The sequence below is a fragment of the Sus scrofa genome, chromosome X (assembly GCF_000003025.6).
Source record: "Sus scrofa isolate TJ Tabasco breed Duroc chromosome X, Sscrofa11.1, whole genome shotgun sequence".
Classification (NCBI taxonomy): domain Eukaryota; kingdom Metazoa; phylum Chordata; class Mammalia; order Artiodactyla; family Suidae; genus Sus; species Sus scrofa.
In genome coordinates, this window is record NC_010461.5 from 114,460,651 (window position 1) to 114,484,764 (window position 24,114).

The 24,114-nt window shown below is 39.7% G+C and overlaps 1 protein-coding gene across 12 annotated transcripts in view; it reads right to left on the reverse strand.

Annotated features, from left to right (window-relative positions):
• Positions 1 to 24,114, reverse strand: part of ATP11C (ATPase phospholipid transporting 11C) — a 181,223-nt gene that overhangs the window by 66,215 nt on the left and 90,894 nt on the right. For all 12 annotated transcript variants that reach the window (XR_002340696.1, XR_002340697.1, XR_002340698.1 and 9 more), the window contains exons 3-8: positions 23,355 to 23,444; positions 20,744 to 20,824; positions 18,462 to 18,569; positions 5,192 to 5,320; positions 3,057 to 3,160; positions 732 to 782 (exon numbers count right to left, since the gene is read on the reverse strand). Coding sequence is in view for 9 of the 12 variants with exons in the window: in XM_021080199.1 (XP_020935858.1) it covers positions 732 to 782; positions 3,057 to 3,160; positions 5,192 to 5,320; positions 18,462 to 18,569; positions 20,744 to 20,824; positions 23,355 to 23,444 (563 nt within the window). In the remaining 3 variants the exon portion in view is untranslated. The remainder of the gene's footprint in view (positions 1 to 731; positions 783 to 3,056; positions 3,161 to 5,191; positions 5,321 to 18,461; positions 18,570 to 20,743; positions 20,825 to 23,354; positions 23,445 to 24,114) is intronic.

Genomic DNA, 24,114 nt, shown 5'->3' on the forward strand with positions numbered 1-24,114 from the left:
CATTTAAACGATTAAGCCTTTCATTTTACTTGAGAGCAGCTAATTCTCCCAGTATTTTATCTATGGCCTAGTCCCTAAATTACTCTCCCTTAAAACACCGATTTTTTTTTTTTTTTTTTTTTTTTTTTTTTTGCCTTTTTGCCATTTCTTGGGCCGCTCCTGCGGCATATGGAGATTCCCAGGCTAGGGGTCTAATCGGAGCTGTAGCTGCCAGCCTACACCAGAACCACAGCAACGCAGGATCCAAGCCGTGTCTTCAACCTACACCGCAGCTCACGGCAACGCCGGATCGTTAACCCACTGAGCAAGGCCAGGGATCGAACCCGAAACCTCATGGTTCCTAGTTGGATTCGTTCACCACTGCGCCACGACGGGAACTCCAAAACATGGTTCTTTAGGTACATTTCTAATATTGTTAGGCACTGCACAGCCAAGGACAATAAACACAGTGCTTAGGACATATTTGAGAATTATCAGCCAAAATGCCTGGAGCTCTACAATATTAGAAAACCTCAGTATCACTTCAAACACCACCACCCCTCCCAGGACACTGTGCTCAGTCACTGCCAGCACAACCCTACCAATGACAAGGTTAGCTACTTAAGTCACTCCAACTCCAGCTTTATTCACCCGTACACCCCTTTCTATAAAGGAAAGTATTTAACTATTTTAATAGGCTTAAAAGAGAAATATTCCTTTCCCCAAAAGGACAGATTAAAGGGAAAACTAACCTGGCAACAGCTTCAAGACTATTACTATAGATATTGATTCGGCCAACAAACCTGCAAAAAGAACATAATAGCACATGTGTCTTCCATATCCTGATAATATCTAGATACCCCAAATATGGGGATGAATCAAAACACAAATAATGCAAAAAGGGATAAGACTGAATGAACTATGAAAGCCTATTATATTTCTTTTTAAAAAGAGTTATGTTGAACCAATATGGTATGTAACATTTTCATCTTATTTAAAAAATACTATGGATTATAAGAATGTAAACTAAGACTCTCAATTGATTTTCAAGATCTATGTGGCACCGTGCATGCACACAACACCCTTCTCATTCATACTTTATATAAAAAACTGGCTTCTATTTTACATTCATGTGAAGAAAGGTTTATGGTGCTAAAATATAACTTTTCAAAACCATTAGTTCAATAGTTCTTTCATGTGAGCATAATTAGAATTTCTGGAGGGTGTATTAAACCACAGATTTCTGGGCCCCATCCTCAAGCTTCGGTTCTGGTAAGAACCTGCATTTCCCACAAGCTCCCAGGTGATGCTGACGCTACTGACCCAGGATCACCCTGTGAGGACCATGGCATTAGTGTGAGGGAACACCTGATTACCATTGTGGAAATTTCCAAACTGTGTTTTGCAGCAGCATATGAAAGTTCCTGGGCCAGTGATAGAACCAATACCTCTGCAGCGACCCAAGCCACTGCAGAGACAATGTGGGATCCTTAACCCACTGTGCCACAGTGGGAACTCCCTTGCAGCTGATCTTAATACTGATTTCAAGTGATGAGATACATGGCTTTGCACATGGTCATCTGCACTTCTGAGAAACAGGGTACAAAGTTCTAAACCACCCTTAACAAGGATGTCATGTGCATTTTACAATTTACATTAGAATTTTTTCACAGAAATTGAACTATTATTACTATATACATAAAATATGAAGGTCTGCTCATTCATTCATCATGTATTAATTGTACCAATGCTATGCTAGGTATTGGGGATACACTAACAAGCAAAAAAAATGTGTTCCTTGTCCCCAAACGGACTAGAAATCAGGCAATTACAACCTAAGTGACCACTAGGGTGGTGGAAGTACAAGATATTCTGAAGTCATACTCACTCTAGTCTAGAGAAATTAGGAATAACCTTCCTTCTCTAAAAAAAATGCCTTCCTATTTAAGGTAACTGAAAAATTTAGGAGTTACCCTAAAAATATGCAAGGATGTACATTATTCTCTAACTCAGGCAAAATCAGTCACTCCCTTTTCTGTGATTCCAAGGGCCTTTTACTCACCTTTATTATCTCACCATACTATAAGCCTATCTTTACTGTCTTATCCCCTTTGCAAACTGAGTTCACTGAAGGCAGGGAACAGCTATTTTCCTTTGTGATCCTAAGTTCCTATTATCAAGGTATATATAGAAGAAAGGAAAGAGGAACAAAGGAATGATAGGAAGGAGGGAGGGTATTATTCTGCTAGTAGGATGAATACTTTGTTTTTCTTCTGCCAGGCATTCTTGTAAGCCACATCCAACCATTTGGTCCCCCCTTATGACCAACAGCGTTCATTAACAAGATGGCTGGCATGGGTAATGGATGCCATCCATAACACTGGTACAGAATATAATTAATTGACCCACTTGGGGATAAAACCTATTATTCTACCCTCATTAACATCATGTTCTAATCAACCAAACTAACTAGTCCTAAAATTAAATAACAAATTTTTGACAGCCCACAATGACTGTGAAAACAGCAAATCCACTCCAGAAAGCCTAAGAATTGCAAAATAGAGGAAATCACACAATCCCAGTGCTCCCTCAAGGTAATTGTTTACTGTAGACAAGAAATAGCCTATATGCAACACTCAGTTCATCATGATCCTCATAAAAAAGGACAGAGGGCCTACAAATAGCATAGCCCTGCATCTCCTCCTCTCTTTAATGCTGGATGATACATAAAGTGGGGTTTTTTTTTTTTTGGTTTTAATTAACTCTGGGCAAATGCATGAGTCTGACAGATCACCCTTACAGGATGACATAGTCTTAATATCTGATGGACGGACATGTCTACAAATAACAATAATAAAAGAAAAACCGCAAGTAAGATGCCTATGCCCACAATGATTTATCTTAGGCTGGTAGCGAACAAAGATGATTTGATTCATTTGCCTGCCAAAAGAAAGAAATAGCTCATAAAAACATAAATGAAAGGAGGCTGGTAAATGGTGGGTGTTTCTTTGCAATACTGGTGGCAAAGAGAAGCAAAGCCATCAGACAGCAGTAAAATGAAACCAGGTAATTCTTACTTGTAGAGGTCAGGCTGAGGCTGTTCACATTCAATGGCTGCTCTGAGGGTATCAATGGATTCGGCTGTACACAGTTCAATGGTGTCACGTACTGCATGATGTGTCTAGGTGGAAGCAGAAGAAAAAAAAAAGTAATCGTACATCCACCTGATTTCAGGAACACTACATATTTTTAGTAAGAGGCTTTGGCAGAAAACCACAAATATTGATGCACATTTTATGGTATTATTCTTAAAATATATTATGAATAATTAGAAAGATAACTCTTGCTATGCTGAGAGGGGATTTCAAAGATAATGAGAAAACTAAAAGCTTTTCTTGATACTGACAGCAGAAAGAATTCCATTTGCAGCATGCACATAATTAACTCCATGAAAAACTTAATGCATTGATTTTTTTTCTCCTATTTACAGAACTCAGACCTATTACTTTGCTCACAATATTATATGGTGATGTCAACATACATGTAAGGATTGAACAAACTCTTTTGGTCATAAGAATGCTAACATTTTGCCAACAGAAAGAATAAAATCACTAATAGTCCCCATTACACGAATAGCATAATTAATGATTTCGAAAATGCTTCAAGTGGCTACAATCCATGTAAGGGGGAGGGAGATGATGTGTCTTGCTTTGGTCAGACAGTTAGAATCGTCTACTAGTGTATGATATGTACTTACCTAATTGACCCAAAACTTACGGAAGGCTCCAACGAACCCATTTATAAGTTATCAAAGAAGGGCTAACACAGACTGAAAGACTGCACCACTTAGGCTGAAGGGAAAGCTGTCGTAAGGTCTTCGGAGAACTGCCTGAGCTGTATTTAAAACTATCTTCTGACGTTGAAAGCCTATGTACTTTCAGCTGATTGACCAGATCAACTTAACTGAGAAAGAGACTACTTGAATGTTTTTTTTCCCTCTAAACAACTTTTTCCCCTATTAGAGAATCTTCAGGTAAATTCTCAACTTTCATCCTGACATTCCCTCAAATATAACTTTGTTTTTGAATAGTTTAAATGGGCCTGGTTCATCAGCATGCTCTTGAAGTACAAAATTAGTTATCTAACAGGCATTCAAGCTCCCTTTGCATATACTGAGTCCTGATACTCAACCGCAGACGAGGAAAGCCTTTAAAGATGATACACAAAGAGGCGAGGACATTATTTCCCGTCCTTAAAGACAGCATATAGAGGATGTATCCTCATGCTCTGTGGAGCTCTGAATGATAGCCAAGAACTGACTGTGCCAGAAAGTACCAGGGAAGTAAGTTATCCTCCAGTTTGAACAAATTTACCCAAACACATTTGTAATTCTTCCTAGTCGCAATAAAGCAAATATTTGCCAAACTACACCCTAAGGTATTTTTAAAAAGTAATCAGACTATTCCAGGTTAGATTTTCTATATGCCAGGAATAAACATATTTAAGAGAAGATATTCATCACTTTAAAAATAAAAATAGGGAGTTCCTGACGTGGCGCAGTGGTGAACAAATCTGACTAGGAACCATGAGGTTGCGGGTTCGATCCCTGCCCTTGCTCAGTGGGTTAACGATCTGGCGTTGCCGTGAGCTGTGGTGTGGGTCGCGGATGCGGCTCAGATCCCGCGTAGCTGTGGCTCTGGCATAGGCTGGCGGCTACAACTCCGATTTGACCCCTAGCCTGGGAATCTCCATATGCCGCGGGAGCGGCTCAAGAAATGGCAAAAAGACAAAAAAATAAAAAAAATAAAAAAATAAAAATAAAAATATATCAAACTATAAGGTTGGAGTACCGTAGGGTGAAATTATTTTTATAGTTACATAGTTTCAGCCTATGACTACTCTCATTTTCAGAAGCCTAAATAAAATACTGAATGGGTTAATGTCAATATTAAATGTACACAGTGCTGTGAAAAATGTGGCGCCAATTATACGGGGTGTGGATTTCCCCACCCAACACCACCCTTTCCCCCTAAAGTTGAGTATTTGCTTAGAAATTCAAAGACAATTCTATGAAAGCTATCTTCCAATATAAAACTTACAGAAATAGGGAAAAATAAGATAAAAGATTAGGGAGCAGTGGGAAGGAGTATTTTACGATTAACTACCCTGAGCTCAAAATGTTCAGGCAAAAGGTTAGTTTAGTCTCCATTACCTTGCAATTGGATTCCCCATCAAGACTTGCTGTAGTCACATAACAGGTCCCATCGATTGTGCAGGATGATAGAAGAATAAGATCACAGGGAAAGGTTTCATCTGCCTGTACTTCTACTACATCACCGACCTAGTACAGAGAGACAAATAAATATAAATATGCTTAATTCCAAACAAAGCATTTAGCATACCTCAAACTAAAGTAAAACAGTAGCAAGAGACCAGACCTCTCCCCTCTCTGGGGGTCAGAACATTTCAGCATCCTATACCATGTGAAAGGGGATGAAAGAATATTACCCAACATTCAGAATCCTCTTTAAGGTCACAAGAAGTTATAATGCTTTCAGGTTACCTCAGTACTGCATTTTAATCTGTAATAAATGATTTCAGCACCCAGGGACTCTTTTCTTTCTGATGTTTTCCTGGCATTGGTGTTTGATAAGAGAATGACCATTATCACTTCATGAATGAATCAAGAAAATCTACACATCTTAACTTCAGCACTTTAACACTGGGCAGCTATATTATCACTTGGCATCATGGATAAATATTTCAAAATGCTTTGCCTTGCATGTGATAACAGCTATTTATTGGGGTGACAGTTCTTTCTTCGGTGCTCAGAAAATCTCACTTATTTAGAGAGACATTTGTTTTAACCACAACATTCGAAAAAAATTTTTTTTCAATTAGGTCATTTTCCAACAGTTTGTCTGCACTCAACAAGTACCCAAAGCTGGAGTTCCCGTCGTGGCTCAGTGGTTAGCGAATCCAACTAGGAACCATGAGGTCGCGGGTTCGATCCCTGGCCTTGCCCAGTGGGTTAACGATCCGGCGTTGCCGTGAGCTGTGGTGTAGGTTGCAGACGCAGCTTGGATCCTGCGTTGCTGTGGCTCTGGCGTAGGCTGGCAGCTACAGCTCTGATTCGACCCCTAGCCTGGGAACCTCCATATGCCATGACAGAGGCCCAAGAAAATGGCAAAAAGACAATAAATAAATGTCATCATGATCAAAACAAAACAAAACAAAAACAAGTACCCAAAGCTCAAGTAGAGGAAAAACATGAGAGATGAAATTGCGAACCATTTCTAGTGTATAATTTAATAATGTAGGAAATAAATCATAATGATTAAAACATAGATCTTTAGAACTTGACTTTATGTCCTAGCTCTATCACTTAACTATATGACCTTGGGTGAAGTGTCTTTGATGATTGCAACTACCTCGTCAAATTGCTTTGAGTATGAAATGAGGATATAGGTAAAGTGTTTTGCAAAGTATCTGGCACATATTCACCATTTGATTAATAGTTGTTGATTATAATTATTACTAATACTCTGCAACAACTTTACTTCCACCTTATGAATAGTCATAAAAATTTTTTTTGAAGGCTGTAAGAAATTATTCAGTCCAGTGCATCCCAAAATTTTTTACGCCAGGGCACATATAGGAAAAGTTAAGTAAAAAAAAAAAGGGGGGTGGGGAGTTCCCATCATGGCGCAGTGGTTAACGAATCCGACTAGGAACCATGAGGTTGCAGGTTCGGTCCCTGCCCTTGCTCAGTGGGTTAACGATCCGGCGTTGCTGTGAGCTGTGGTGTAGGTTGCAGACACGGCTCGGATCCCGCGTTGCTCTGGCTCTGGCATAGGCTGGTGGCTACAGCTCCGACTGGACCCCTAGCCTGGGAACCTCCATATGCCGCGGGAGCGGCCCAAGAAATAGCAATAACAACAACAAAAAAGACAAAAGACAAAAAAAAAAAAAGAAAAGAAAGAAAAGTTAAGTAGCACTTTGGTACAGCACCTCCGGATAAAGGGAGGAAGGAGGCTGCTGCTGATAGAAGACAACCCACTTTAGGAGGGAGTCTGTCTGGCTCACCAACTTGGACACACTGGTTGTGAAACGCTGAATAAATGATATGTCTGCCTTCCATTTGCTACATGATTTGGCAGTTAAAGATCAGGACTTAAAGATTTATTCAGGATCAATTTTATTTTCTTTGCCAATCTTAATCAGTAGCCAAGAGCAACAGCATCAGTAATGGATCTAATTTGTGAGTAATATTTTATTTTCTTGGATCTTTCTTTCCTCACATACATAAACACTCATGTTGCTAACATAAAACCACAATCTATGCTTAGGCACACAGAAGAAAAATAACAAACAAAATACGAATGCATCTTAGAAGAAGGAAACAAAGGACAGAACATGATTTCCAGGCACCGATAAAGAAAACACACAGACAGCATTTCTTCTACATTTACAATTTGCTCGGACGTATAAAGGTCTGCGCCCCTGGGGTGCAAGTTAAGGCTGGTAAGATGGACAGGGACCAGATCACAAAAGGCTTGACGGGTCAGACTCAGGAGTTTAGGCCTCATCCGGAAGAACAACACGACGATGATGGGGAGACAGGACTGCCTTTAAGAAAGGTAACAACACGGTTCCGTTAGGAAATCAACTCCAGAGTTCCGCTTCCACTTAGTATGTACAAAACCACAAGAGAACATCACTATCCCTCGTCATAAATATTAGAAACAGCCACGTAATCAACAGAATCATAATTTTTTCAGTTCATCGGTGAGCTGAGGTTGTAGGGCAAGCAAGTAAACTGAATTTTGAAGGGTGAAAAGTCCCTCTGAGGAGAGACAGAATAAACTGTTTCACAACTGACAGCACCAGAGGAAGAGACTGCTGCCATAAAAATGCCCAAGAAGAAAATAACTAGATTTTTAACCAATTGTAAAAGGCTTTGTGGGGCAAACGTGCCAGTTTGGAATCTCTGCAAGGCTGAGAGAAAAGAGGAGACCATAAGCCCAGTTCTTCTCGCTAGGAATCCATTGGGTGCTCATGAGAAAGCATGAGGACAGGAGGTCTAAAAGCGCCTTCCTCACTGGCACAGGTTGTGGAGGACTGCTGCAGAGGATCCGACACAAAACATGCCAGAACTGTGGACCCCTTCTCTCATACGAGGCAGAAAGCATCTGCGTCTAAGAGAAAGGCAAGAAATCCTCCCTGGCATAGCCTCAGGGAAATGTACCCACCACTAGAGGAGAGGGAGAAGTAGAGCCATCTGCTACTGGGGATGGGAGAGGAAACCCACTCACAGTGAGGACCTAGCACTGAAAAAAGGCAAAGTTCAGCTGCCATGGGAGGCTGGGGGAAGGGATGCTGAGGATTGTTGAGTAAAGTTCCACCCTGAGGCAAAGGTACATACAACCTGCCTAATATTGAGATAGGAGAACCAGGAAACCACTGTTCCCACCAGGAGCCTTGCAAAGAATAACAAGAAAGAGCATCAACCGCTGGGGGAAGAAAAAGGGCATAGAGAAAGGCATGCACCGTGTCGCAGGAATGTAGGACCTGCTGAAAGCAGAGAATGGAATAGGAACACTGAGAAAGACTCTTTGGCACCCCAGTAATTCAGGAATTTAAAAGTCCAGTGGTATACTGCAACTAGCTACAGCAAAACCCAAAGCCAGCCAACTCCTGACTAGACTGACTCATCCCCAACACCAGTGAGCTGACACAAGAGGCCTGCCATTTCAGAACAGATATGGTTTATCTACCTCAGTCTCTAGCATTCTTTTGCATACACTGTTCAAAATTCAATTAAAAAAAATAAGACACACAAAACCAAGACAAAAATGACCTATCAAAAAAAATTTAGATTTTGGATTTAGGAAACAGGTATATAAAAATAGCTATGATTAAGATATTAAAGTATTTACTAGAAAAGGAAAACAACATACATGAGTAGATAAGGAATTTGGGCATAAGATGGAAACCACACACACAAAAAAGGCAAATGGAAAAGGCAGAAATGGGGAGGCAGGGGATTAAGATGGCGGAACAGAAGGACTGGAGCTCAACTTCTCTCCTAAAAATAACAAAATTCACAACAAAAGGCTGAGCACCCTTCACCCAAATGGACTGGAAACCTTAAAAAAGATACCCTACCCCAGAAGAAAAAGAGGAGGCCACATCAAGAGGTAGGAGGGGTGATTTTGCGATATAAACAACCCTACACCTCTGGGGTGGGAAGCTCCACAGACTGAAAACTAACTGGTTCACAGAGACTCACCTACAGGAGGGAGAGTTCTGAGCCACACATCAAACTCCCACGTGCGGGGATCTGGCATGGGGAGAAAGAACCCCGGAGCATCTGGCATTGAAGGCCAGTGGGGCTTATGCACAGGAGCTCCACGGGACTGGGGGAAACGGAGACCCCATTCTTAAAAGGTGCACACAGACTTTCACGTGCACTGGGTCCCAGGACAGAGCAAAGTCTTCCATGGGAATCTGCCAAACCTGACTGCAGTTCTTGGAGGACATCCTGGGAAAACAGGGGTGGACGTGTCTTGTTGTGAGGGAAGGACATTGAAAGCAAAGTTCTTGGGAATATTCAGCAGCTTGCCTTTCTCTGGAGGTGGCCCCACCCTTCAGTCAGATGCTGAGAAGCCCCAGGGCAAACAACAATCCAGGTGGGATCACAGCCCCACCCCTCAGGAAACAGGCTACCTAAAGAGACTCAGGCACACAGTTGCCTCTAATCCCATCCAGAGACTAAGCCCCACCCACCAGAGGGATTAGAATCACCTCCACCTACCAGGGGGCAGGCATCAGCCCCTCCCATCAGGAAGCCTACAGCAAGCCCCCCCCATACCGACTTCAGCCACAGAGGGGCAGACATCAGAAGGAAGAGAGGCTACAACTCTATTATCTGTAAAAAGGTCACCACACCAAAAACCTATAAACATGAAAAGACAGAGAACTATAACTCAGATGAGGGAGAAAGGAAAAACCCCAGAAAAACAGCTAAGTGATCAGGAGATTCTCAGCCTCCAGGAAAAAGACTTTAGACTGTTGATGCTGAAGATGATGCAAGACATTGGAAATAAACTGGAGGCAAAGATGGATAACTTACAGGAAACACTGACCAAAGAGATACAAGATATAAAACTTAAACAAGAAGAGATGCAAAAGACAATAACTGAAATTAAAAAATTCACTAGAAGCAGCTAACAGCAGAATACGGGAGGCAGAAGAACAAATAAGCGAGGTGGAGGACAGATGAGTGGAAATTACGGATGCAGAACAGAAAAGAGAAAAAAGATTGAAAACAAATGAAGAGAGTCTCAGAGAACTCTGGGACCATGTAAAACGCACCAACATCCGTATTATACGGGTGCCAGATGGAGAAGAGAGAGAGGAGACAGAAAAAATATTCCAAGAGATAATAGCCAAAAACTTCCCTAACATGGGGAAAGAACCACTCACTCAAATCGAGGAAGCACAACGAGTACCATATAAAATAAACTCAAGGAGGAGCACCCCAAGACACATACTAATCAAAATGACCAAAATTAAAGACAAAGAGAAAATCCTGAAAGCAGCTAGGGAAAAGAAACAAGTAACATACAAGGGAACCCCAATAATGTTATCGGCAGATTTTTCAACAGAAACTCTGCAGGCCAGAAGGGAGTGGCATGATATACTTAACGTGATGAAAGGAAAAAACCTCCAACCAAGATTGCTTTACCCAGCAAGGCTCTCATTCAGATTTGAAGGAGAAATCAAAACCTTCACAGATAAGCAAAAGCTGAGAGAATTCAGCAACACTAAACCAGCCTTACACCAAATACTAAAGGAACTTCTCTAGGCAGAAAAGAACAAGAGAAGAAGGAAAGAAAAAAGGAGTAGTAAAACCAAATCCAAAGTAATTAATAAAATGGCAATAAGAACATATCTATCAATAATTACCTTAAATGTGAATGGGCTAAACGCCCCAACCAAAAGACACAGACTGGCTGAATGGATACAAAAACAAGACCCATATATATGCTGTCTTCAAGAGATCCACTTCACTTCTAGGAACACATAGAAATTGCAAGTGAGAGGATGGAAGAACATATTTCATGCAAACAGGGATCAAAAGAAAGCTGGAGTAGCCATACTCATAACAGACAAAATACACTTTAAAATGAACAATATTTTCAGGGACAAAGAAGGTCATTACATAATGACCAAAGGATCAATCCAAGAAGAAGATATACCAATTTTAAGTATCTACACACCCAACATAGGTTCAGCACAATATGTAAGGCACCTGCTAACAACCTTAAAAGGACAAATCGACAATAACACAATCATAGTGGGGGACTTTAACACCCCACTCACAGCAATGGACAGATCATCCAGACAGAAAATCAATAAGGAAACACAGGCCCTGAATGAAGCATTAAATCAGATGGACTTACTAGACATTTATAGGACATTCCATCCAAAGGAACAGAGTATACATTTTTGTCAAGTGCACCTGAAACATTCTCTAAGACTGAACACATCCTGGGCTACAAATCCAACCTTGGTAACTTTAAGAAAATTGAAATCATATCAAGCATCTTCTGACCACAATGCTATATGACTGGAAATCAACAACAAGAAAAACACGGCAAAAAACACAAACATGTGGAGACTAAACAACATGCTACTAAACAACCAATGCATCACTGAAGAAATCAAAGAGGAAATTAAAAAATACCTAGAAGCAGATGACAACAAAGATATGACATTCCAAAACCTATGGGATGCAGCAAAAGCCATTCTAAGAGGAAAGTTTATAGCAATAAAAGCCCACCTCAGGAAACAAGAAGAAGCTCAAATAAACAACCTAACTTTACATCTAAAGCAGCTCGAGAGAGAAGAACAGACAAGACCTAAAGTTAGTAGAAGGAAAGAAATCATAAAGATCAGAGCAGAAATCAATGAGATAGAAACAAAGAAAACCATAGAAAAGATCAAGGAAACAAAAAGCTGGTTCTTTGAAAAGATCCACAAAATTGATAAACCCCTAGCCAGACTTATCAAGAAAAAAAGAGAGAGGACTCAAATCAATAAAATTAGAAATGAAAAAGAAGTAACAACAGACATCACAGAAATACAAAGGATCATAAGAGACTACTATATGCAACTATATGCCAATAAAACGGAAAACCTAGAAGCAATGGACAAATTCTTAGAAAAGTACAATCTTCCAAGACTAAATCAAGATGAAATAGAAAAGATGAACGGACCCATCACAAGAACTGAAATGGAAACTGTGATTTTAAAACTTCCAACAAACAAAAGTCCAGGACCAGATGGCTTCACAGGCGAATTCTATCAAACATTTAGAGAAGAGCTAGCACCTCTCCTTCTGAAACTATTTCAAAAAATTGCAGAGGAAGGGATACTCCCAAACCCATTCTATGAGGCCACCATCACCCTGATACCAAAACCAGACAAAGATTCCCACAGAAAAAGAAAACGACAGGCCAATTTCACTGATGAACATCGATGCAAAAATCCTCAACAAAATACTAGCAAACCACATCCAACAATACACTAAAAGGATTGTACACCATGATCAAGTGGGATTTATCCCAAGGATGCAAGGGGTCTTCAATATCCATGAATCCATCAGTGGGATACACCATATTAACAAACTGAAGAATAAAAACCATATGATCCTCTCAATAGATGCGGAAAAAGCCTTTGACAAAATCCAAAACCCTTCAGAAAGTGGGCATAATGGGAACCTACCTCAACATCATCAAGGCCACATGACAAACCCACAGCAAACATCATTCTCAATGGGGAAAAGCTGAAAGAATTCCCACTGAGATCAGGAACAAGACAAGGATGTCCGCTCTTGCCATTACTCTTCAACATAGTTCTGGAAGTCCTCGCCACAGCAATCAGAGAAGTAAAAGAAATAAAAGGAATCCAAATTGGAAAGGAAGAAGTAAAACTATCACTATTTGCAGATGACATGATACTATACCTAGAGAATCCTAAAGACTCTACCAGAAAACTGTTAGAGCTCATCCACGAATTTGGCAAAGTCGCAGGATACAAAATCAATACACAGAAATCGATGGCATTTCTATATACTAAGAATGAAAGAGCAGAAAAAGAAATTAGGGAAGCAATCCCGTTTATCATCGCATCCAAAAGAATAAAATACTTAAGAATAAACCTACCTAAAGAGACAAAAGACCTGTACTCTGAAAACTATAAGACCCTGATGAAAGAAATCAAAGATGACACAAATAGATGGAAAGATGTACCATGCGTGTGGATTGGAAGTTATTTAATATTACCAAAATGACTATACTACCTAAGGCAATCTACAGATTCAATGCAATCCCTATCAAATTACCAAGGACAGTTTTCACAAAACTCGAACAAAATATTTTAAAGTTTGTTTGGAAGCACAAAAGACCCAGAATAGCCAAACACATCCTGAAAAAGAAAAATGGAACTGGAGGAATCAGGCTCCCAGACTTCAGACTATACTACAATGCAACAATCATCAAAACTGTATAGTACTGGCACAAAGACCGAAATATAGATCAGTGGAACAGGATAGAAAGCCCAGAATTAAACCCACGCACCTACAGCCAACTAATCTATAACAAAGGAGGCAAGGATATACAATGGAGAAAGGACAGCTTGTTCAATAAGGGGTGCTGGGAAAACTGGACAGCCTCATGGAAAAGAATGAAATTAGAACACTCCCTAACACCATACACAAAAATAAACTCCAAGTGGATTAAAGACCTAGATATAAGACCAGACACTATAAAACTCTTAGAGGAAAACATAGGCCAAACACTCTCTGACATAAACGACAGCAACATCTTCTCAGATCCACCTTTCAGAGTATTGACAATAAAAACAAAAATAAACAAATGGGACCTAATCAAACTTCAAGTTTCTGCACAGCAAAGGAAACCCTAAACAAAACGAAAGACAACTCACAGAATGGGAGAAAATATATGCAAGGGAATCGACAGACAAGGGATTAATCTCCAAAATTTACAAACACATTCTGCAGCTCCATACCAAAAAAACAAACAACCCCATCAAAACATGGGCAGAAGATCTAAACAGACAGTTCTCCAAAGAAGACATACAGATGGCCAAGAAACACATGAAAGGATGTTCAACATCACTCATGATTAGAGAGATGCAAATCAAAACCACTCTGAGGTACCACCTTCCACCAGCCAGAATGGCCATCATCCAAAAGTCTACAAACAATAAGTGCTGGAGAGGGGGTGGAGAAAAAGGAACCCTAGTACACTGTTGGTGGGATTGTAAATCGGTGCAACCACTGTGGAAAACAGTATGGAGATTCCTCAGAAAACTAAACATAGAACTACCATCTGATCCAGCAATCCCACTCCTGGGCATCTATCCAGAGAAAACCATGACTCGCAAAGACACATGTACTCCAATGTTCATTGGGGCACTATTTACCATAGCCAAGACATGGAAACAACCTAAATGTCCAATGACAGAGGAGTGGCTAAAGAAGATGCGGTACATATACACAATGGAATATTACTCAGCCATTAAAAAGAACGAAATACCAGCATTTTTTGCAACATGGATGGACCTGGAAAGTATCATGCTAAGTGAAGTCAGCCATACAATGAGACACCAACATCCAATGCTTTCACTGACATGTGGAATCTGAAAAAAGGACAGACGGAACTTCTTTGCAGAACAGATGCTGCCTCACAGACATTGAAAAACTTATTGTCTCAGGAGGAGACAGTTTGGGGGGGGGAGGGGATGTGCTTGGGCTGTGGGATGGAAATCCTGTGGAATTGGATTGTGATGATGATTATACAACTACAGATGTGATAAATTCATTTGAGTAATAAAAAAAAGTTAGAAATGAAAAACATGATATCAGGGAACTCCCTGGTGGCCTAACAGTTGAGGATCCAGCGTTTTCACTGCCATAGCCTCCATGTGTCTTAACTTCCACATTTTGAGGGTACAGCCCCAAAAAAAGAAAAAAAAGGACAAGAAGAAAAACATGATATCAGAGATAAAGATTTCCTCAATGGGCTTATCAGTGGACTGGATACACAATGGAAATAATCAGTAAACCTGGAGAAACTCTTCCAATATTTCTAATACCAAAACCCATATTCTTTCCTTTACAAATAACTGTGGTTTTTTTTTTTTTTTTTTTTTTTGTCCTTCTAGGGCCGGCTAGCGGTCAAATCGGAGCTGCAGCTGCCATCCTACGCCACAGCCACAGCAATGTGGGATCAGAGCTGCGTCTGAGACCTACACCACAGCTCATGGCAATGCCGGATCTTTAACTCACTGAATAAGGCCAGGGATCCAACCTACGTCCTCATGGATACCAGTCAGGTTTGTTTCCATTGAGCCACAGTGGGAACTCCAATAACTGTTTTTCCATTGCAATTCCTCAGTTCCTATTTCTCTTCTCTGTGTTTCCTGTGACTCCATCCAAATTTCTATTTCTACCTAAAACATCTCCTCTGAGCTCTGGGTTTGACAATTCCATCTGGCTGTCTAATAGGAATCTCAAAATTAACATGGCCCAAACCGAATTCCTGATTTCCCTTCACTCCTACCCCTGTCCCCAAACCCAGTCTTCTCCATAGTATTTAATAGCACCAGCATTTTGTTTAACAGCACTAGGCAATGCACCTAAGTTGCTCACACCAAAACCAAGGAGGCCATCTTTATCCTTTTAGCCCAACCCAAAAGTCCACCAATGGATGAATAAAGAAAGTGTGGTATATACATGCAATGGATTATTACGTAGCCTTAAAAATGGGGAGATCCTGGAGTTCCTGTCGTGGCGCAGAGGTTAACGAATCTGACTAGGAACCATGAGGTTGCGGGTTCGATCCCTGCCCTTGCTCAGTGGGTTAAGGACCCGGCGTTGCCGTGAGCTGTGGTGTAGGTCGCAGATGCAGCTTGGACCCCTGCATTGCTGGGGCTCTGGTGTAGGCCGGTGGTTACAGCTCTGATTCGACCCCTAGCCTGGGAATCTCCATATGCCGCGAGAGCAGCCCTCAAAAAGGCAAAAAGACGGAAAAAAGAGGGGGGGCGGGAAATCCTGTCATATGATATACAACATAGACGAATTTTGAAGATACTATGCTAAGTGAAATAAGCCAGTCAAAAAGAGCAGATACCTCTCACAGGAAGTATCTGTCTAAAGTAGTCCAAGTAATAGAAACAGAAAGTAGAAAAGTATTCATTCACCAAGGGCTAGAGGCAGGGCAAATTGGTGTTTAGTGGATACAGAATTTTAGTGTTATAAAATGAAAAGGTTCTAGAAAATTGTTGTACTACAATGTTAACATACTTAACACTATTGAACTGTATATTTAAAGATAGCTAAGACAGTAAATTTAGTGTTAACAAGTTTTTTTATTCCATAACCAAATAAAACAAAAATTGAAACTAGGATAAAATATTTATGAAAGATACATCTGATAAAGGACTGTTATCCAAAATACACTAAAACTATTAAAACCTCAACTATATTAAAATGAACAATCTGATTAAAAAATGGGCAAAAGACCTAACAGACACCTCACCAAAGAAGATATTGAACTGGCACGTAACCATAGGAAAATATGTTCAACACCATGTGTCGTTAGGGAATTGCAAATTAAGACAGAAATGAGATACCCCTATCTACTCAAAAGAATGGCCAAAATATAGAATACTAACTACAAATGCTGGCCAGGATGGGGAGCAATAGGAACTCTCACTCACTGCTGATGGGAATGCAAAATGTAACCATGATGGAGAGAGCCTGTAAGTTTCTTAAAAAACTAAACAGGCTCTTACCATATGATGCAGTAATAACATTCCTTGGTGTTTACCAAAATGAAATGAAACCTTATATCCACACGAAAACCTGCACACGGATGTTTTTTAGCAGTTTTATTCATAACAGCCAAAACTCGGAAGCAACCAAGATATCCTTCAGTAAGTGAATGGGTAAATAAACTGCTATATCTAGACAATGGAATATTATTCAGTGCTAAAATGAAATGAGCTATCAAGCCATGAAAACATGGAGGAAACTTAAATGCCTCTTACTAAGTGAAAAAACTACATACTGTGTGATTTTAACTATATAACATTATGAAAAAGGCAAAACTATGGAGACAGTAAAAAGAAGAGTCATTACTGGGGGTTGGAGGGAGGAAGCATCAGGCAGAACACAGAGGATGATTACGGCAGTGCAATGATTCTATGATACTGTAATGGCTGACTTATTTCATTATACATTGGTCTAGACTCGCTAAATGTACAGCACCAAGAGTAAACCCTAACCTAAACTATGGACTTTGGATGAGAGTGATACGTCATTAGAGGTTCAATTGATTATAACAAATATGCCAATCTGGTGGGGGAAATGGAGTGTGAGGAAGGTTGTGCCTGTGTGGGCTAAGGGGGTATGTGTGAACTCCATAATTTCTCCTCAATTGTGCTGTGAACTTAAAACTGCTCTAAAAAGTAAAGTTTATTATATTAAAATAAAATCTACTGGGAACAAAAAAATATTATTTGATGTAGACAAGTGTAAAATCTTATCAACAGGAATCTTATTGGGTAATAATGAATAATGATTAATTTGAATAAAAAATTAAACTGCCCAAGATATTGAAAAATAACAATACTTTGGAGCTATCATACACTGCTGGTGGATATAAAAGGTGGAAACAAGCCACATGTCCATCAATTGATGAATGGATAAACAAAATGTGGTATAGCCATCTGATGCAGTATTATTCAATCATAAAAAAGAATGAGGTACCGATGCATGCCACAACATGAACCTCAAGATCATAACAATAAGTGAGAGAAGTCAGACATAAATAAAGGCCACATAGTGTATGATTCCACTTACATGAAATATCTACAATAAGGAGTTCCAGTTGTGGCTCAGCAGTAATGAACCCAACTAGTATCCATGAGGACTAGGGTTCAATTCCTGGCCTTGCTCAGTGGATTAAGGATCTGGCGTTGCCATGAGTTGTGGTGTAAGTCCTAGACGTAGCTTGGGTCCCACATTGCTGTGGCTCTGGCACGGGCTGACAGCTGCAGATCTGATTCAGCCCCCAGCCAGGGAACTTCCACATGCTGCAGGTATGGACCCCCCAAAAAAAAGAAAAAAAAAAAAGAAAAAAAAGAAATATCTAGACTAGGTAAACCCACAGGGACAAAAGGTGAGTGGTTGCCAGGGCCTGGGTGAAGGAGGAATGCAGCACGACTACTTAACAGCCATGAGGGTTTCCCCTTTTGGGGTGGTGAAATGTTCTGTAACTAGAAAGTGTTGACGGCACAGTACCGTGAATGTACAAAGTGCCACTGAACTGTACCTTTTAAAATGTTTTCTTACTAATTAAAAAAAAATGAACTATAAAACTTAATACCTTGATTTTTTCACTTTCTTTTCTTACTCGTTTTGCATTTTCAATAATGTAAACAGTGCTCTTGTTGACTTCATTGTCTGCTCTGTGTCTCAGCCAGTCCTCATATCCCTAAGGAGGATAAAAATAACGACATAATCAAGCTTACATAATGAAGTAAAGTTGTTAATAAGTTTCTATAATCCCTTCCAAGAGTCACCAGCAGATATTTATACTTAGAGTATTAATTTCAACTCAGAATGCTAAAGAGAAAACACTAAATTTTTGCAGGAAGAACTAATATACGCTTTCTAAATATCCCTTAGGTAAATAGCTTTATTGCATTAAAAGGTTCCCCCCTATTCTATAGATAAGTATTAATAAAAACACAGGCATTACAGCCTTAATATTCTTCAACTGTGAAACACTATGATTTATTTGTCTAATTCTGCTTTTGTTCAAGTTAATCCTTTTTTTTTCTTTTTAGGGCTGCACCTGCAGCATATGGAAGTTCCTGGGCTAGGGGTCAAAGCGGAGCTGCAACTGCAGGCCTACACCACAACCACAGCAACACAGGATCCAAGCTGCATCTGTGACCCACGCTGTAGGTTGCAGCAGCACTGGATCTTTAACCCACTGAGCAAGGCCAGGGACTGAACCCATATCCTCACGGATACTAGTTGGGTTCTTAACCTGCTGAGCCCCAATGGGAACTCCAATTTTCTCTCATTTTTAATTTGAAAAAAAATTTTTTTCTAGGCTTTATTTTCTTACAGCCCAAATCACATCACCATGTTCTTCAATAATAGACTAGTGGAGTGATCCTTTCTTCCCCAGGGACAGAGACTAGAAAAGGCAAGTCGGATTATTTTGGAACAGAATCTATACTAAGTTTTAGAGATCAACAGTTAACTTTCTCCACTGACTTGGTGACAAAAGGAAAATATAAATGGTGTTCATATTTTAGAGCTAAAAGTAATCAGAGTTCATTTTTCTTTGGGTTTTCTTTGGTCTAGAGTAAATCTGACCCAAAAGAAGTAAGGGTAGAGGATATTCATTTGTTTGAGAGTGACATCCTTCTTTTTTTAACATCACTTTGCTGGTTTTTTTCTTTATAATGATTATACCTTTTCAAATACAACTGTTGGAGAAAAATCTCTTCATCACCATTCCCTTTTTTCTCAGGTGCTATATATTCATTCCTAGTCTGTCCTTCTTTGTGGCAATGCTAGGCTATCACTTCATATGGTACTTTCTGTGATGTGAGTGAGGAAAGAAAGGCCCTAACATGAACTAGTACTGAGAATAAAATGAATCAGTAAGAGCTTCTGAAACCCATACAGGCCATTCTTGGAACTAGCAATTCTGTGTTAGGGAAAATAATCCTAACAGCCTAAGGGAAATAACATTCCAATAGTCTTTATTTAGCAACCAAGCACTTGATAAAATATCCTTGCAGTTCCTGGTAGTCAAGATAGAAGACCAGATAACCCCAAGAAGAGAGGTAACCATGTTCCCAATACTGTTAAGCAAACTGTCATTTGGTTCTCTGGGACACTTTTTAAAGTACTCTATGTTTGTAACCTGACAGTACATGATAAACACTGCTAATTTACCCCTTTACCTCCGTTTCTATTTGCAATTTCATTTGGAATTTTTCAAAGGCACTATCATAAATCATGGCAGGTGTCAGCTTTCATAAAAAACAATAAAAAAGTCTCTTCTACCAACCACCCTCTTCAGTAGCACTGGGAAAGACAACAAATTAAAGTAGTTATGCTTGAGTTCTCTATTACAGACCACCACTTAAAAGGTCCACTAGGGGAGCTCTCTTGTGGTTTGGCATTTTAAGGATCTGGTGCTGTTGCTGCAGCGGCTTAGGTCATTGCTGTGGCACAGGTTCGATCCTTGGGCAGTGAACTTCCACATGCCACGCATGTAGCAAAAAAGAAAAAAAGAAAGCCACTAAAATGGTATTTTTTCAGATAGACATAGCATATTGAAAAATATAAAAAGAAAAATATAATAAACCTTAAAAATTCACCTCGATTTTCTTGGCTGAGCTGTACCTTGTACCTACTCTCCTTTAGGGTTATATGCCCCTACACACAAATATTGAGGAAGAAGGGAACAAAGCAATTAAAGATGCACTTTACAATTATTTTAATGATTTTCAATAAGAACCAAATATGAACTAAATTTATCAAGGATACCCATTCTATATAAATGTGAAAAAGAGCCTTTGACAATGAAATTCGAATCAGACAGGACTGAAATGCAAGCATAACTGTAAGTTAGAAATTTACCTGTTTGATGGCTGTAACAGTTATAACAAAGAAAAGTGGAAGTCCACTGGTAACTGGGCTAGTTGGTGTGTCTACTGTGACCTAGGTAAAGCAATTAAATCAAAAGTAAAATAACAAGACATTACCTCATACGAGACATTACATGCTACAAACATTTCAGACAGAAATGCAGAATTTCAGACAGAAATGCAGTCAAAGTATATTCTGGTAGCAGGGTGAATAACTTTCATTAAGATGAAAACAATCCACACAGCAGTTAAAGAAAATAGTTCTAAATTTAGGCTTAGTTTTCATCCTAGCTTGGATTAATCCCTTTACTGAAATATATCCATTCATTTGCCATCTATTTGTTGAGCACCATTCTGTCAGCCTTTGTGCTATTATCGGTCAGGCCCTAGAGATGCTGCTTTATTTTAAACAAGATGGAGAAAAGTCCCTGCCCTCATACAGGTGGCAGCTTACAGTGAGAACCAGACATTAAAACAAGTGAGAAGCTGAGATTTGAAGAGTAAACAGAAGGTCACCAGACGGAAGGGAAGGCTTTCCAGGCACAGTGAAAAGTGTATACAAGGTCTCTATGGTAAGGAGTGTGGCCCTGTAAGGAAATGAAGGAAGCCAGTGGCAAGACAGTCTGGTGTTGAAATGGAGCTGGAGAGGGAGAAGGGGGCCAGACCCAGCAGGGCTCTCTAGGCTAAAGTGCATTCTTTATCTCACAAACAGTGGGAAATAATTGAAGCTTTTAGGCAGGGAGAGGTCACAAGAACAGAACCACATTTTGAAAAGGTCCTCCTCATTGCTTTGTGGAAAATGGAATGGAAGGGAACAAAAGTGGAGGCAGGGAGTCCATTTAGGAGGCTCCTAGAGCAATCGAGGTGGAAAGAATTCGCTTGGACAAGGTTGGTAGCAGCAGATACGGAAAGAAGTTCCAAGAGATATTTGCGAAGCAAAAATGGTAGGACTGGTTAAGGAATTTCTTGCAAGGGGTGATTTAAGATGTCTTCCAAGTATCTGGGTGGATGCTGCTGTCATTTGCTGACAGAGGAAATCCTGAAAGAGAACTGGATTTGAGGGCAGAGGACCATGAGTTCAATTTCCTTTTACATGGCTCCATGCCTTTTTGCATAGGCTGAGATAGCAGTCTGGATTCTTCAGGTAAACTCTCTCTACTCCTTTGAGGCTCAATTCTAAGTCTTCTCAAACTTCTCTTGGGTAGAAAAACCATACAACTTCCACAGTATCTCCTATAGCATTTTGCTCATGCTAGTTTTATGACTTTTGTTACATTCAATGAATATATGACTATCTTTTTGGCTATAGCATAAACTCCTTCTGGATAGAATGACTATATCTTGATCTTTATTGTACTTTGCTAAAATCTTTGTTATCTGGATCACTGCCTGGCACACAGTAGGTGCTTGATGAACTGAACTGAAATGTGCTGCACACCAACTGGAATGACTCTTGTGAGCATAATCTTTTATGCAGTTTGCTATTCTGTTAAGACATCTTACCATCGATCTGGGGGAGCTCCTTTTGAAATGCCCCATCATTCAAGATTGAAATTGGCTCTTCACCACAACACAACCCAGACTGTTTTGTTTTTGTTTTTTTTTTTGTCTTTTTGCCATTTCTTGGGCCACTCCTGCGGCACATGGAGGTTCCCAGGCTAGGGGTTGAATCGGAGCTGCAGCTGCCGGCCTACACCAGAGCCACAGCAACGCAGGATCCGAGCCGCGTCTGCGACCTACACCACAGCTCACGGCAACGCCGGAACCTTGACCCACTGAGCAAGGGCAGGGATCGAACCCTCAACCTCATGGTTCCTAGTCGGATTCGTTAACCACTGTGCCACGACGGGAACTCCCAGACTGGTTTTAAGTTGCAGGGATAAACTGAATTATAGTACCATTTGCTCAAAGCCTCAAAGTGAATAAACAGAAGCATTTAACATCAACAAGGAATTCGAGCAATTTTATTGGGATGTTTCTGCTTCATTTAAAAAAAAGAAATGAGAAAAAAAAGTACCTTCAACGTAGTGAAATTTTCAGGGGGTAATTTTGGTAAAGGAAAGATTTTAATAGCTTATAGACTTAAAGATGGAAGATGCAATTTAATGCAATTTAAAATGTCTAAAATTTAAACACAAAACATTAGCAAGAACACAGAGAAAGAAGCAGATCAATGTACCAGATTTCATCCTTAAAGTAAATAAATGAAAAAGAGCAAAACTAGTGGCCAGAAAGGTAAGTGATAAATTTTCAATTAAACTGAAACTAATGTTTAACAAGTAGAACAATTATTTTGAACTATTTTCAGTTTGGATATATAACATTGTATTTAATAGCACACAATACATGCCCCTCTAGGATGAACAAAAATACACAATTCATGAAAGTTTGAAAAATAGTAACAAAGCCTCAATAAGTTTTCTAGTAAACGAACTACTTTATAAGTATATAAACTCATATATATCTTAAAATATAACATTAGTACTTTAAAAAGTCTTATTATAATAAGCCCTGAAACAACTTTTTAATCACAGGGCATTTTAAGGTTACAAATGGATTGAAAATTTGCTGGAAGTAATTAAGTTTCTAATGGAGCTTTTTACCTGTACAAGGAAAATGATGAGAAAATAAAAATTTGCAATTCTCCTAAACTGTTCAAACAGATTCTTTGGGAGGAAATTCCAAAGTGTATACTGTAAGGAAGGAAGAAAAAAAAAAAGATTATCAGAAAGGAAATTTGAAAAGTCCTAATTAATGATAATGACTCTTGATTGCAAATTATCACAACACTTTGAAAGTATGTTAAAACCCAAACCTCATACATAGGAGTAAGCATATACTTAGAGGTATAGCATATATACCCCCTTTTCAGGAATAAAGTTTTCACTTGGATCATTCCAATTGGGCCATCTAACTCCACAGCTTTGCTTTCCCTGACCTGATCTAAATTAGCTTTCCTATTATGTGCTCTCCTATCATCCTGTACTTACATGATAACACTCATTTCAGTGAATGATTGTATGTGTGTATGTATTTTTTATTATTTTTTAAATTTTTTGTCTTTTGAGGGCCACACGCACGGCATATGGAGGTTCCTAGGCTAGGGGTCTAATCGGAGCTGTAGCTGCCAGGCTACACCAGAGCCACAGCAATGCGGGATCCGAACCGTGTCTGTGACCTACACCACAGCTCGCAGCAACGCCGGATCCTTAACCCACTGAGCGAGGCCAGGGATCAAACCCACAACCTCATGGTTCCTAATCGGATTCGTTTCTGCTAAGCTATGACAGGAACTCTTATGTATTTTTTAAATTAAAATTTCTCTCTCAATAGGCAATGAGTTCTCTAAGGGTAGACTGTTGA